The sequence below is a fragment of the Ursus maritimus genome, assembly GCF_017311325.1.
Source record: "Ursus maritimus isolate PB19 chromosome X unlocalized genomic scaffold, ASM1731132v1 scaffold_X1, whole genome shotgun sequence".
Taxonomy (NCBI): Eukaryota; Metazoa; Chordata; class Mammalia; order Carnivora; family Ursidae; genus Ursus; species Ursus maritimus.
In genome coordinates, this window is record NW_024423319.1 from 67,629,326 (window position 1) to 67,645,824 (window position 16,499).

The window sequence follows — 16,499 nt, forward strand, 5'->3', positions numbered from 1 at the left end:
AGGATAAAAAGCTTTTGCACAGCAAAGAAAACAGTTGACAAAACCAATAGACAACCTACAGAATGGGGGAAGATATTTCAAGTATCTTATCAGATAAAGGACTAGTATCCAAGATGTATAAAAAACTCATCAAACTCAACATCCAAAAAACAAAAAATCCTATCAGGAAGTGGGCAAGAGACTAGAACAGAAATTTCTCCAAAGTAGACGTACAAAGGGCCACCAGACACAAGAAAAAATGCTCAACATCATTCAACATCAAGGAAATACAAATCAAAACGAATGTTGGCAAGGATGCAGAGAAAGGGGAACCTTCTTACACTGTTGGTGGGAATGTGACATATCCACTCTTGAAAACAGTATGGAGGTTCCTCAAAAGGTTAAAAGTAGAGCTACGTTATGACCCAGGAATTGCACTATTAGGTATTTACCCAAAGTATACAAACATAGTGATCTGAAGGGGCACCTACACCCAATGTTTATAGCAACAATGTCCACAATACCCAAACTATGGAAAGAGCCCAGATATGCATAAAGAATAGCTGATATATATATCATAGAATATTACTCAGCTATCAAAAATGAAATCAAAACCATTTGCGATGATGTGAATGAAACTAGAGGATGTTATGCTAAGTGAAATAAGTCAATCAGAGAAAGACAATTATCATATGATTTCCCTCATATGTGGAATTTAAGAAACAATGCAGAGGATCATAGGGGAAGGGAGGGGGGAAAATAAGAAATCAGAGAGGGAGACAAACCATGAGAGACTCTTAACTATAGGGAAAAAACTAAGGGTTGCTGGAGGGGAGCTTGGTGGGGAGATGGAGTAACTGGGTGATGGGCATTAAAGAGGGCACGTGATGTACTAAGCACTGGGTGTTATATGCATCTCATGAAAAAGTGAACTCTGTATGGTGACTAACATAATAAAAAAATTATTAAAAAACAAAAAAAATTTAAAAAAAAGAAAAAGTGAACTCTACCTCTGAAAATAATGATACACTACATGTTAATTAATTCAACATCAGCCACAGCAACCTTTTTCATGACACATCTCCAAAGGCAAGAGAAACAAAAGAGAAAATGAACTTGTGGGACTTCATCAAGATAAAAAGCTTCTGCACAGCCAAGGAAACAGTCAAAAATACTAAGAGGCAGCCCACGGAATAGGAGAATATATTTGCAAATGATGCTACAGATAAAAGACTGGTATACAAGATCTACAAAGAACTTCTCAAACTCAATACACAAGAAGCAAATAAACAAATCATAAAATGGGCAGAATATATGAACAGACACTTTTCCAATGAAGACATACAAATGGCTAATAGACACGTGAAAAAATGTTCAAAATCATTCGCCATCAGGGAAATTCAAATCAAAACCACACTGAGATACCACCTTATGCCAGTTAGAATGGCAAAAATTGACCAGGCAGGAAACAACAATTGCTGGAGAGGATGTGGGGAAAGGGGATCTTTCCTACATTGTTGGTGGGAATGCAAGTTGGTACAGCCACTCTGGAAAACAGTGTGGAGGTCCCTTAAAAAGTTAAAAATTGAGCTACCCTATGATCCAGCCATTGCACTACTGGGTATTTACCCCAAAGATACAGACGTAGTGGAGAGAAGGGCCATATGCACCCCAATGTTCATAGCAGCTCTGTCCACAATAGCTAAATCGTGGAAGGAACCGAGATGCCCTTCAAAAGATGACTGGATTAAGAAGTTGTGGTCCATATATACAATGAAATATTATTCAGCTATCAAAAAGAATGATTTCTCAACATTTGCTACAACATGGACGGCACTGGAAGAGGTAATGCTAAGCAAAATAAGTCAAGCAGAGAAAGACAATTATAGTATGGTTTCTCTCATCTATGGAACATATGAACTAGGAAGATCGGTAGGAGAAGAAAGGGATAAAGAAAGGGGGTAATCAAAAGGGGGAATGAAGCATGAGAGACTATGGACTCTGAGAAACAAACTGTGGGCTACAGAGGGGAGGGGGGTGGGGGAATGGGATAGGCTGGTGATGGGTAGTAAGGAGGGCACGTATTGCATGGTGCACTGGGTGTTATACGCAAGTAATGAATTATCGAACTTTACATCAAAAACCAGGGATGTACTGTATGGTGACTAACATAATATAATAAAAAATATTTTAAAAAATGAATTTAAATAAAATTAAAAAAAAAAGACTGTCTTTTCCCCATTGTATAGTCTTGCCTCCGTTTTCATGGACTAATTGACTATAGAAGTGTCAGGTTATTTCTGGGCTCTCTAGTCTGTTCATAGGTCTCTGTGTCTCATTTTGTGCCAGCACTATACTGTTTTGATTACTACAGCTTTGTAGTATATCTTCTTTTTAATTATTTATTTAAATTCAATTTAGTTAACATATAGTGTGTTGTTAGTTTCAGGGGTAGAATTTAGCAAATCATCAGCTGCATATAACACCCAGTAATAATTATATAACATGCCCTCCTTAATGCCCATCACCCAATTACCCCACCCCTCAACCCACAAACCATCCAGTAACCCTGTTTGTTTCCTATAGTTAAGAGTCTCTTATGGTTTGCCTCCTTCTTTGTTTTTACCTTATTTTATTTTTCCTTCCCTTATGTTCATCTGTTTTCTTAAAATTCCACATATGAGTAAAATCATACAAAACTTGTCTTTCTCTGATTGACTTATTTCACCTAGCATAATACCCTCTAGTTCCATCCACACCCTTGCAAATGGCAAAATTTCATTCTTTTTGATGGCTGTGTAATATTCCATGGTATATTTGTACCACATCTTCTTTATCCATTCATTCATTGAATGGACATCTGGGCTCTTTCCATATATTGGCTATTGTTACATTGCTGCTATGATCAGTGGGGTGCATGTGCCCCTTCGAATCACTAGGTTTGTATCCTTTGGATAAATACCAATTTGTGCAATTGCTAGGTCATAAGATATCTCTATTTTTAACTTTTTCAGAAACCTCCATACTGATTTCCAGAATGTCTGCATTGGCTGAATTCCCACCAACAGAATGTCCCACTTTCTCTGCATCCTCACTAACATCCGTTGTTCCCTGAGGTATTAATTTTAGCCATTCTGACTGGTGCGAGTTGGTAATACCCTGAGATTTTGAATTGCATTCCCCTGATCCTAGTGATGTTGAGCATCTTTTCATATGTCTGCAGGCCATTTGTATGTCTTTGGAGAAATATCTATTCAAATCTTCTGTCCACTTCTTGACAGGATTTTTTTGTTTTGTTTTTTGGGTGTTGAGTTTGGTTAAGTTTTTTTATAGATTTTGGACACTAGCCCTTTACCTGATATGTCATTTGAGAATATCCTCCCATTCCATAGGCTGTCTTTTCATTTTGTTGATTGTTTCCTTCTCTGTACAAAACCTTTTAATCCTGATGAAGTACCAATTGTTCATTTTTGCTTTTGTTTCCTTTGACTCTGGAGATGTGCTAGCAAGAAGTTGCTGAGGCCAAATTTGAAGAGGTTGCTGCCTGTGTTCTCCTCTGGGATTTTGATGGATTCCTAGCTCACATTTAGGTCTTTTATCAATTTTGAGTTTATTTTTTGTGTATGGTGTTAGAAAGTGGTTTATTATTATTCTTCTGCATGTGGCTGTCCAATTTTCTTAACACCATTTGTGGGAGGGTCTGTCTCTTTTCCATTGGATATTCTTTCCTGCTTTGTCAAAGATTAATTGACCAAAGAGATGATGGTCCATTCTGGGTTCTCTATTCTGTTCCATTGATCTATGTGTCTATTTTTGTGCCAGTATGATACTGTCTTGATCACTACAGCTTTGTAACATAATTTCAAATCCAGCTTTGCTTTTCTTTATCAAGATTTATTTGGCTTTTTGGGGTCTTTTGTGGTTCTATAGAAATTTTAGGATTGTTTGTTCTAGCTCTGTGAAAAGCAATGGTGGTAGTTTGATAAGGATCATATTAAACTTGTAGATCACTTTTGGTAATATAGACCTTTTCACAATATTTGTTCTTCCAGTTCGTTAGCATGGAATGTTCTTTTTTCCATTTTTTGTATCCTGTTCAATTTCTTTCATAAGTGTTCTATAGTTTTCAGAGCACAGATCTTTTGCCTCTTTGGTCAGATTTATTCCTAGGTATCTTATCATTTTTGGTGCAACTATAAATGAGATCAATTCCTTGATTTCTCTTTCTGCTGCTTAATTGTTAGTGTATAGAAATGTGACAGACTTCTGTGTGTTGATTTTAAATCCTGCTACTTTGCTGAGTTCCTGAGTCCATGCTGAATTTTTTGCTGGAGTCTTTTGGGTTTTCTACATAGTGTATCATGTCATCTGTGAAGAGTGAAATTTTGACTTTTTCTTTGCCTATTTGGATGTCTTTTATTTCTTTCTGTTGTCTGATTGCTAAGGCTAGGACTTCCAGTACTATGCTGGTTAACAGGTGAGAGTAGAAATCCTTATCATGTTCCTGACCTTAGGGGAAAACTTTCTGTTTTTCCCTGTTGAGGGGTGATAGTCCCTGTGGGTCTTTCATATGTGAGTTTTATGATGTTGAGGTATGTTCCCTCTATCCCTACATTGTGGATGGTTTTTAATCAAGAAAGGATGCTTTATTTTGTCAAATGCTTCTTCTGCATCTATTGAGAGGATCATATGTTTATCCTCTCTTATATTAATGTGGTGTATTATATTGATTCTTTTGTAGATGTTAAACCACCATTGCAGCCCAGGAATAAATTCCACTTGGTCCTGGTGAATAATCCTTTGAATGGACTGTTGGGTCTCATTAGCTAGTAACTTGATGAGAATTTTTGCTTCCATGTTCATCAAGGATATTGGTCTATAATTCTCCTTTTTGGTGGGGTCTTCGTCTGTTTTAGGGATCAAGGTAATCCTGGCCTCATAGAATGAATTTGGAAGTTTTCCATTTCTATTTTTTGGGACAATTTCAGAGGAATGGGTATTAATTCTTCCTTAAATGTTTGGTAGAATTCCCCTCAGAAACCATGTGGCCCTGGATTCTTGTTTGTCGGGAGAGTTTTGATTACTGCTTCAATTCCCTTGCTGGTTATGGGTCTGTTTAGGTTTTCTATTTCTTCTTGTTTCAGTTTTGGTAGTTTATAAGTTTCCAGGCATGCATCTATTTCTTCTAGATTGCTTAATTTGTTGGCATATAATTGCTCATAATATGTTCTTACAATTGTATGTGTTTCCTTGGTGTTGGTAGTGAGCTCTCTTCTTTCATCCATGATTTTATTAATGTGGGTCCTTTCTCTTTTCTTTTTGATAAGTCAGCTAGGGGGATATCGATCTTATTCTTTCAAAGAAGCAGCTCCTAGATTCATTGATCTGTTCTGTTTTTCGGATTTCTATATCATTGATTTATGCTCTAATCATTATTATTTCTCTTCTCCTGCTGGATTTACTCTCTATTTGTTCTTCTGTTTCCAGCTCCTTTAGGTGTAAGGTTAGGTTTTGTATTTGAGATTTTCTTGTTTCTTGAGAAGGTCTTGTATTGCTATATACTTCCCTCTTAGGACTGCCTTTGCTGCCTCCTAAAGGTTTTCAATTGTCATCTTTCCATTTTCATTTGTTTCTGTGATTTTTAAAAATTATTCTTTAATTTCATGGTTGACCCATTCATTCCTTAGTAGGATGATCTTTGACTTCCATGTATTTGTGTTTCTTCCAAATTTTCTCTTGTGATTGAATTCAAGTTTTAAAACACTGTGTTTTGAGAATATGCAGGGAATAATCCCAATCTTTTGGTACTGGTTGAGATGTGATTTGTGACCCAACATGTGATCTATTCTGTAGAATATTCCATGTGCGCTTGAGAAGAATGTGTATTCTGTTGCTTTAGGATGCAATGTTCTGAATATATCTATGAAGTCCATCTGGTCCAGTGTGTCATTCAAAGCCCTTGTGTCCTTACTGATCTTCAGCTTAGATGATCTATGAGTGGGGTGTTAAAGTTCCCTACTATTTTTCTGTTATTTTCAATGTGTTTCATTAATTTTGTTATTAATTGGTTTATATAATTAGCTGTTCCCAAGTTAGGGTTCTAAACATTTACTACTGTTAGACCTTCCTTTTGGCTAGACCCACTTATTATGATATATAGTGTCTTTCTTCATCTCTTATTACAATCTTTGGCTTAAAATCTAATTTGTCTGCTATAAGAATTGCCACTCCAGCTTTCTTTTGATGTCCATTAGCATGATAAATGCTTCTCCACACCCTCACTTTCAATATGGAGGTGACTTTGGCTCTAAAATGAGTCTCTTATAGGTAGTATATCAATGAGTCTTGTTTTTTTATCCAGTCTGATACCTTATGTCTTTTGATTGGACCAATTAGTCCATTTACATTCAGAGTGTCCTTCCCAGGGGGCCCAGCTCAGTGTAAGTGGCTCCAGATTGCTAAATATGTGGCTGTTTTGCTTCCTAAAAGATTTTAGTACCTATGTGGGGAATGAAAATGGTGATGCCCTGATCTCTAGCCCTGCCACTGAAAGTCGGCTCACTCTACTCTTCAGTGAGCCCTCACAGAAAAGCAGTCAATCACTCTTGTCTCCTTGGTTTCTGTCAGAACTCTGTGTTCACCCAGCCTGTGACCTAGTGTTTTTATCTCAGGCACAGGACCTGGTTTGAGTCTCAAAACTTTAGCAACTCCCTTGACGCACACCCGAGACACTCCTCCCAGGGTGGGGGAGCATATCACCACAGTTCTGCTTCTTGCTGTGCCCCTGCTCAGAGAGTGATCACTGGACCATGCAGCAGTTTGCAGTTTATGGCGACACTGAGCAGAAAGCTGGTGCCCGGGCTCACTATTTTTAGTCAGCTTCCCTGTTCCAACGCTTGGGAACTCTGCTGCACTCAGGCACTCCCATTCTTTATGCCCCAGGGATCCTGAGACCATGCTCTTCCACATGGGATTCAGCCCCACTTTGCCCCCTAAGCACCTGTCAGGATTACTTGCAGAAGTTCCAGTTTTGTGCTCTGCTGCTTATAACACTTTCTGGTTCTCTGCTTATGGAGGTTCCCTCCCCACCATGGTTTATCTTGTGATATATTGCCTCAGATTCACATCTCTGCACCTCCTACCTTACAAAAAGTGGTCGCTTTTCTATTTGTAGAATTGCAGCAATTCTTTTCTCAGATCTCTGTTTGATTTTGCAGGTGTTCAAAATGATTTGATAACTATCTAGCTGAATTCAAGGGACCAGACAAAATTAGGGACCCCTACTACTCCACTATCTTGACTCCTCACCTCAGTTGTGGGTTTCTTGTATATGGCATTTCTTATGTTGAAGTATTCTCTCTACACCACATTGCTGAGATTTTTTTTATCATGTGTGGATTGAGTTTTGTCTAATTTTTTTTCTGTTTGCATTGAGATCATTATATGAGTTTTATCCCTTTTTGTTTATGTGGTGTATCACATCAATTGATTTGTTTCTTCAGAATAAATCCCACTTGATGATAGTTAGTGATCTTTTTAATGTATTATTGAATGTGGTTTGCTAACATCTTGGGGAGGTATTTTACACCTATCTTCATCAGGGATATTAGCCTATAGTTTTCTGTTTTTGGTTTCTTTGTCTGATTTTGGTATCATGGTAATGCTGGCCTTGTAGAATGTATTTGGAAACTTTCCTTTCTCTTCTTTTTTTGGAATAGTTGGATAATAGGTATTAACTGGTTTTTGAATGTTTGATAAAATTCGCCTGTGAACTGATTTGGACCTGAACTTTCATTTTTTGGTAGCTGTTTATTATTATTATTATTATTATTATTATTAGTTATTATTATTACTGATTCAAATTTGTTACTAGTAATTGGTATGTTCAGATTTTCTCTTTCTTCCTGAATCAGTTTGGGAAGATTGTATTTTTCTAGGAATTTATCCTTTTTTCCTAAGTTGTTCAATTTGTTGACATACCATTTTTGTGGTATTCTCTTCTAATCCCTTTTATTCCTGTGGTGTCAGTTGTTACTTCTCTCTCATTTCTGATATCATTTATTTGGGTCCCTTTTTTCTTGAAGAGTCTGGCTAAGGGTTTATAATTTTGTTTATCTTTAAAAAAACACCTGTTGGATTCATTGAATTTTTTTTAGTCTCTGTGTCATTTATTTTTGCTGTTATATATTATTATAATTATTATTATTATTATTATGTTAGTCACCATCAGTACATCATTAGCTATGATTCATTGTTTGCGTATAACACCTGGTGTGCCATGCAATATGTGCCCTCCTTAATACCCTTCACCAGGCTAGCCCATCCCGCCCCAAAACCCTCAGTTTGTTCTTCCTTCTACTCATCCTGGCTTTGCTTGTTCTTCTTTTTTCTAGTTCCTTTATATGTAGGGTTAGAATGAGTTTTTTGACTTGTTTGTTTCTTGAGGTAGACCTGTAGCACTATATATTTTGCTCTTAGAACTGTGTTCACTGTGTTCCAAAGATTTTGGATTATTGTGTTTAATTTTCATTTCTCTCCATGTATTTTTTTTCTTTAATTGTTTTGATGACCCATTGGTTGTTTAGTCTCCACATTTGTGTTTTTCTTCCAGTTTTTGTCTTGTGATTTATTTCTAATTTTATACTGTTATCAGAAAAGATGCATGGTATGATTGCGATTTTCTTAAATTTATTGAGGCTTGTATTGTGGCATAACATGATTTATTCTGGAGAATGTTCCATGTGCACTTGAAAAGAATGTGTATTCTGTTGTCTTTAAATGGACTGTTCTGTATATATCTATATATCTCTCTATATATATCTATATATCTAAAGATAGATATAGATCTATATCTATATCTATCTATATCTATCTATCTATATCTATATCTATCTATCTATCTATATCTATATCTATATCTATATCTATCTATCTATATCTATCTATCTATATCTATTATGTCCTTCTTGTCTAATATGTCATTCAAAGACACTTTTCTTACTGCATTTCTGCTGGGTGATCTATCCATTGATGTAAGTGGGCTGTTGAAGTCCTCTACTGTTACTCTCTCTTTATTTCCATTAACATTTGCTTGATGCATTTAGGTGCTCCAGTGTTGGGTGTGTAGATATTTAAAATTGTTATATCCTTTTGTTGAACTGATCACTTTCTCATTATGTATTGCCTTTTTTGTTCTTTATTACAGTCTTTGTTTTAAAGTCTAGATCAGTGGATTTTTTTCAGCAGAAATTTTGCAGGCCTGATGGGAGTAACATAATATATTCTATGTGCTGAAAGGGAAAAAAAATCTACAGCCAAGAATACCCTATCCAGCAAGGCTATCATTCAGAACAGAAGAAGAAATAGAGTTTCTCAAACAAAAACTAAAGGAGTTCATGACCATTAAATCAGCTCTACAAGAAATATTAGAGGGGACACTTTGAATGGAAAGGAAGAACCATAACTGAGCATATGAAAAGCAGGCAACACAAAAGCAGTATAAATAACTATTTCTGTAAATATCGGCCAAAGGATTCAAAAAATAAAAGGTTGCAAAATGTGACACCATATACATAAAATGTGAGGGGAGAAGAGTAAAAATAAATAAAATAAAATAAAAATAAAGTCTGTTTTCTCTGATCTGAGTATTGGTATCCCAGCTTTTTTTTCTTTCTTTTTTTTAAAATAGATTTTATTTATTTATTGGACAGAGAAAGACAGTGAGAGAGGGAACACAAGCAGGGTTAGTGGGAAAGGGAGAAACAGGCTCCCCACTGAGCAGGGAGCCCAACTTGGGGCTCAATCCCAGGACCGTGGGACCATGACCTGAGCCAAAGGCAGATGCCCAACGACTGAGCCACCAAGGCGCCCACCCACAGGTTTTTTTTCTGCTTTCATCTGAATGGTAAATGTTTTCCATCCCTTCACTTCAGTCTGTATGTGTTTTTAGATCTGAGGTAAGCATCTTGTAGGCAGCATTTGGTTGGTCTTATTTTTTAATTTTTTTGAAAACTTATTTTACCACCCTATGTCTTTTTTTTTCCTTTTTAAATACAGAACTCTGGCTTTAATGACTTCAAAGAGCAGTAGCATCTGCAGACACATTCATGGACACTAGCTCACATATATACACACCACCTTGTATACTCAAAGAATGCACAGAAAATCTGTATTAGCATACAACCAATTTTGTAATACATGAAGAGAAAGGAACAAAATTTTCTCTTTAGCTAATATAGACAGAGATATAACAAATGCATGTAATGATTTCCAATATACTAAGTACTTACTAAATATATATTCTCCCTTTTCCCTACAGAAAAGTTTTAAAGAAAATATTCTTATCCCATTTTATAAGTGAGAAACTGAAACCAATAAATTTTTAATCACTTGCCCCAGTCAACCTATAGCTATTTTATTTATGAGTTGCAAGAACACAGTCTCATTTGATTATGGCCCACTAATTCCTCCTGGTCTCTTTCCTTTTTAAAACATATATAGCTTTAAAAGCTATTCATCCTATTCTCTCATGTTTTTCAGCCAGTTCTTCCCAGATCTACCTTAATATCTCTGCAAATATGCTAGTGAGTCTCAGGAAAATAGTAAATATTTATAAATATTTTAATAGAAAAATATTACATATAATGTCATGATGCCTCCTAAACAAAGCATAGATAGGAGAGGCAACTTTGCTAAGAATTGATGGCTGCTGCAACTAAGACTATACATAATAGGCTGTCAGCTAAAGGGTTGGACATTTTTCCATTACTTCCTCAAGTCTTTTAAAGTTTTTATTTAAATTCCAGTTAGTTAACATACAGTGTAATATTAGGTTCATGGGTAAAATTTAGTGATTCAACACTTATATACAATACCCTGTGCTCATCACAACTACACTCTTTAATTCCCATCACCTATTGAACCCATCCCCCTACTCACCTCTCATCTGATAACTATCAGTTTATTCTCTACAGTTAAGAGTACGTTTCTTGGTTGGCCTCTCTTTCTCTCCCTCCCACGTCCTTGCTTCTCTGTTTTCTATCTTAAATTCTTCATATGAATGAAATCATATGGTATTTGTCTTTTTCTAATTGACTTATTTCACTTAGCATAACACTCTTTAGCTCCAACCACATTGTTTCAAATGGCAAGGTTGCATTCTTTTTTAAAAGTTTTATTTATTTATTCATTAGAGAGAGAGAGCACGAGCAGGGGGAGGGGCAGAAGGAGAAGCAGACTCCCCAACGAGCAGGAAGCCCAATGTGAGACTTGAAACCAGGCTGCTGGGATCAGGACCTGAGCCAAAGGCAGATGCTTAACCAACTGACTCACCAGGCGCCCCAAGATTTCATTCTTTTTGATGACTAATATTCCATTGTGTATATATACTACATCTTCTTTACCCATTCATCAGTCCATGGACACTTGTGTTGTTTCCAGAATTTGGCAATTATAGATAATGCTGCTATAAACACTAGAGTGCATGTATCCTTTTGAATTAGTATTTTTGTATTCTTTGTGTAAATATCTAGTAGCGCAATTGCTGGGTTGTAGGGTAGTTCTATTTTTAACTTTTTGAGGAAATGCCATACTGTTTTCCAGAGTGGCTGCACCAGTTTGCATTCCCACCAAAAGTTCAGGAAAGTTCCCTTTTCTTCACATCATTGCCAACACCTGCTTTTTCTTGATTATTGATTTTAGCCATACTGACAAGTGTGAAGTGGTATCTGATTGTAGTTTCAATTTGCATTTACCTGATTGTCAGTGATGTTGAGCATCTTTTCAAGTGTCTGGTGGCAATCTGTAGGTGTTCTTTGGAAAAATGTCTAATGGTGTCTTCTGCCAATTATTTAATTGGATTACTCATTTTTGGGGTGTTGCGTTTTATATACTCTTTGTAAATTCTGGATACTAACCTTTTATCAGATATATGATTTACAATTATCTTCTCCCTTTCCATAGGTTGGCTTTTACTTTTGTTGATTTTTTCCTTTGTTGTGCAGAAGCTTTTATTTTGATGAAATCCCTATAGTTTATTTTGCCTGTGTTTTCCTTGCCTCAGGAGGCTTATCTAATAAAAAATTACTAGGAACATTGGGAAGTCCTGCAGTATATGTATTAATGGGGACTCTGACATTATGTATGAATTCACCCAAAGGGAACAATATAATTGGGGCTAATTTCTCTTGTAGTTGAGTACTAGTGAGAAAGTGAGAAGTTTAAAGAGAGAGACCTCATTATATTATCTTAATTAGCTTTCTAGCAAAATGGTCCTTCTTTTCTGAACAGTCTTGACAGGCAACATCCACTTTATTGTACTAGAATTGGTACATGTAATGTATGACAATTTGTTTTACCATCCAAGCTGTTTAATAACTGTAATTTAGTGTGATTTATATTTATGTTAGAAAACCAAACTACAAGCTAAAAGATCAGAATTTTCACAGGCAAACTAGGTACAAATTTAGTACACTATTTGTGAGTTTTTTAAGATGATGGCAATAAATATATCTTTTCCCAATTCATCTGTTAATTTTCCCTCTTCAAATTTTCAATCACATTTTTGTTTGACTTTTTAAGTTTTTACAATGTTTATGTCTACAAATAATTATGATAAAATGTCTTCTCTTTTTTTACATCATGTTCTAATTATAAAGCAATACTTAATTTTTTGAAGAAATTTTAGAATAAAGAAAATAAATCATTTATAATCCTCTCACATAGAATAGTTCTTTTTATTAATATTTTGGTGTATCTATTTCCCAGTATTTTTTTCTAAATTTATATATAGACTTCCTTCTACCAAATTGGGATTACATTATATATAGTCTGTATTCTTATTTTCCCTTTAGCATTATATTGTGAGCATTCCCAACATTTTAAAATTTTCAAGAATGTGATTTTTATTGGTACATTATATTTAATTAAATGTGATAATTAATTTTAGTCAGCATTTATGTGTATCTCTTTTGCTGCCAATATCATTTTTAACCTTAATATATGTGCTTAAAACTTATCTCCAACTAATCCTCCATATAAACTATGTGAACTTCTGACACTTCTTCTTTTCTCATCTGTTGTGAATATCTGAATATTCTAAAATAAAGTGGTAGTAGATGTAGAGAGAGAAGAGAGGAAATTGAAGTAGTGTAGGAAATAGCCACCAGGGTTGCTATAAGTTGGGAGTTGTTATTAACCATCTGTGGCCTTGAAGAAAGGTGTAATAATAATTGCAATATTTATAATGATTGATTAAAAAAGAACTTGATTTGTTGTTTTTAAAAATACAGTTTTAGGCACCTGGGTGGCTCAGTTAAGCAGCTGCTTTCAGCTCAGGTCATGATCCCAGGGTCCTGGGATCAAGCCCTGCATCGAGCTCCCTGCTCAGCAGGAAGCCTGCTTCTCCCTCTCCTGCTCCCCCTGCTTGTGCTCTCTCTCTCTCTTTCTGTCAAATAAATAAATAAAATCTTAAAAAATAAAATACGTTTTTGGCATCATCAAGAAATAAAATGTCTATTGTTGATATCTTGGTACTAAGAAAAAGCCTGTTCAGAGAATTTCTTTGTTACCTATTGTTGATCCTTTATCCTTTCATTATCTATCTTCCTAAAGCCATGGGAATAAAGAAGAGTTTTCCTGCAGAGGAATACAACTTGCTGTGGATTGGTTTCTAGACAAAGGCCATAAAGATATTACTGTATTTGTGCCTGCATGGAGAAAGGAGCAATCCCGCCCTGATGCACCAATTACAGGTACTATTTCAAATAAGACATTTCTTCTCATCCAGAGGAAAAGCTAGCACAATAGTTTAGGGAGAGGTTGATGGTCCCAACTTAGATAATTATTTTTCTAAGTTTATTAAGTATACTTAAAACATCTTGTATTAAGTACATTTTTAAACATACTTTTCCTGATCCAAATAAAACCATTATTGTGTTGTGGCATATGGTGGTTAAATTGAGACAACTTCAATTCAGCAAGGAATAAAGCAAATGGTTGGGGAAAAAAGGAGTGCTTTCTATTTGACCATAGACTTCAGACTAAAGGGGGATGAACCTGGTTATGAGTGTGATTGAGTTTTCCAAAAGACTAAAGAAACCATCATGGAAAATAATCACATTCTGTACCAGAGAAGTGGTTGTGAGATCTGCAAATTATAGGGTAAAATATATAGAGAGAAAAGTCCCATTGCACTTAGAGCCAATTTATCCATGAGGCACAACAGGCCCCGTGGCCAGGGCCATGATACCTTTAGGGTCCTACAAAGATGTTTTAATTTGAGGCACAGGCAAGATGACAAAGTAGGAGGACCCCAAGCTCACCCTGTCCCATGTTTGCCACTGGATATCATTCACATCCATGTCAATAAAGAAGAGTTATATGAAGACTGACAGAACAAACTCCATAACTAAATGTAGAGAAGAAGCCACATCATAGAGGGTAGGAAGGGCAGAAATGGTTGTTTAGTCTGGAGCAGCCTGCTCCAGGGAGGGAGTTATGGTTGCAGAAAGGGGAAAACACCAGGGAGCCCACACACGGAAAACAAATCCCCATAATGTCTGGCTTTGAATATCAGAGGGGCTGAATTCTGTGAGTTTGTATAACCAGCAGGACTTAGAGCCTGAAGCTTTAAAAGTCCATTGACTCAGCCAGTGATGGGTGAGCTGAGAGGGCAAGTGATAGCTGGGTTTCCACCCAAGGAGAGTCAACATAGAAGCCACATCTTGCAAAACAGGAGGGAGATCTGTTTATACTGATTTTGGAGCATGTTGGGGGACTTCTCTGGGAACAAAGGAACTGACAGTCACCATTTTCATTCCCCACCCCCCAGCATAAATAGAACCACCTGCAGGAGGCAGTACTGCAAAGACACTTGTTACCTAACCCCCTAGTAGTGTGCCCTGCCCAGGAGTTCTCCAGAGGACTTGCCTATCCCAAATCTGCTGGCCTTGGCCCTAGGCTTAGTGCAAATTTTGTTAATGCCACAAGTGCCCCACCAAGCCAGCCATGTGCACATACATCTTGTGTCCCAACCACCACACTCAGTACCCAATCTCTGCACACACAGATGCCACACACCTTTGGCCACTGCCACGGTTGTGTGCTGCAACCCTGGCTTTCATCACACTTTGAGGAATTGGCCTAGGACTAGCAGCTAAGTACAAATTTTGCTAATGTCGCATGTGTCCTTCCCACATGCCACCAGCCACCTCCACTTTCAGCCTCTGATTGCACAGCCAACAGGTGCTCCTTGCCTCCACCTCAGCCACATGCCTAGCCCCCAGCCACTGCCACTAACATGCACTGTGCCTGTGGCCACGAATGCACTTTGGGAGATCGAACCTAGAACTAGTGACTCACTGAAAATTTTGCTAACACTGTCGCCTACCCCTGAACCCTTCTAGAGTCACATTCCCTCATGGCAGGCCTACCTGGTTCTCACTAACACCACAAGAGGAAGTACAGCCCACAACAGGCAGAGAATCAGTGCAGAAGCCTAGACTGAAAGGGGAAGCTACTCAAACACAATAGCCAGATGCAAGAAACACACATAGGAAAATCCCATGTAGTGCCAGGTTCTGGTGAATAAGGGATACTGCACTGCAGGGCACTACTTTATAAAGCTACTACTTTCAGGAACAGAGAGCATAGCTGAGTTTTCTAACACAGAGAGGTAGATAAAATGAGGAGACAGACAAATTTGTCCCAAACGAAAGAACAGGAGAAAATCATAGCAGAATGAAGCAAGACAGAAATAAGTAATATGCCTGATAGAGAATTTAAAGTAAGATCATAAAAATGTGCACTGGACTTGACACTACAGTGGACAGCATCAGTGAGATCCTTAACACAGAGATTTTTAAAAAAGGAACCAATCAGAGATGAAGAACTCAATAAATGAAATAAAATGCAATATTTGGAATAAACAGTAGAATACAAGAAGCAGAGGAATGTATTAGTGATCTGGAGTTTAGAGTAATGAAAAACAATCAAGCTGAACATATAAGAGACAAATAAATACTGCATAATGAGAGTAGATTAAGAAAACTCAGTGACTCCATCAGGCACAGTAACATTTGCATTTTAGGGGTCCCAGAAGGAGAAGAGAGAAAAATGTGGGCAGAAAATTTATTTAAAGAAATAATAGCTGAAAACACCCTTAATCTGAGAAAGGAAACATATCCAGATGTAGGAGGCAGAGAGAAACCTGATCAAAATCAAAAGCAGATCCACACCAAAACATATTGTAATTAGAATGGCAAAATGTAGTGATAAAGAAAAAAATTTTAAAGCAGCAAGACAAAAGAGACAGTTATATATAAGAGAATCCCCATAAGGCTATCAGTGGATTTTTCAGCAGAATCTTTGCAAGCCAGAAGAGAGTGGCATGATATATTCAAATTGCTGAATAGAAAACATCAGAAGCCAAGAATACTCCACCCAGTGAAACTGTCATTCAGAATAGAAGGAGAGAGAGTTTCCCAGACAAATAAAAATTAAAGGAGTTCATGACCACTAAA

The 16,499-nt window shown here is 36.8% G+C and overlaps 1 protein-coding gene across 1 annotated transcript in view; it reads left to right on the plus strand.

Annotated features, from left to right (window-relative positions):
• Nucleotides 1–16,499, plus strand: part of ZC3H12B (zinc finger CCCH-type containing 12B) — an 80,138-nt gene that overhangs the window by 49,639 nt on the left and 14,000 nt on the right. The window contains exon 2 of the mRNA XM_008710659.1: nucleotides 13,591–13,730. Within this exon, the coding sequence (XP_008708881.1) occupies nucleotides 13,591–13,730 (140 nt within the window). The remainder of the gene's footprint in view (nucleotides 1–13,590; nucleotides 13,731–16,499) is intronic.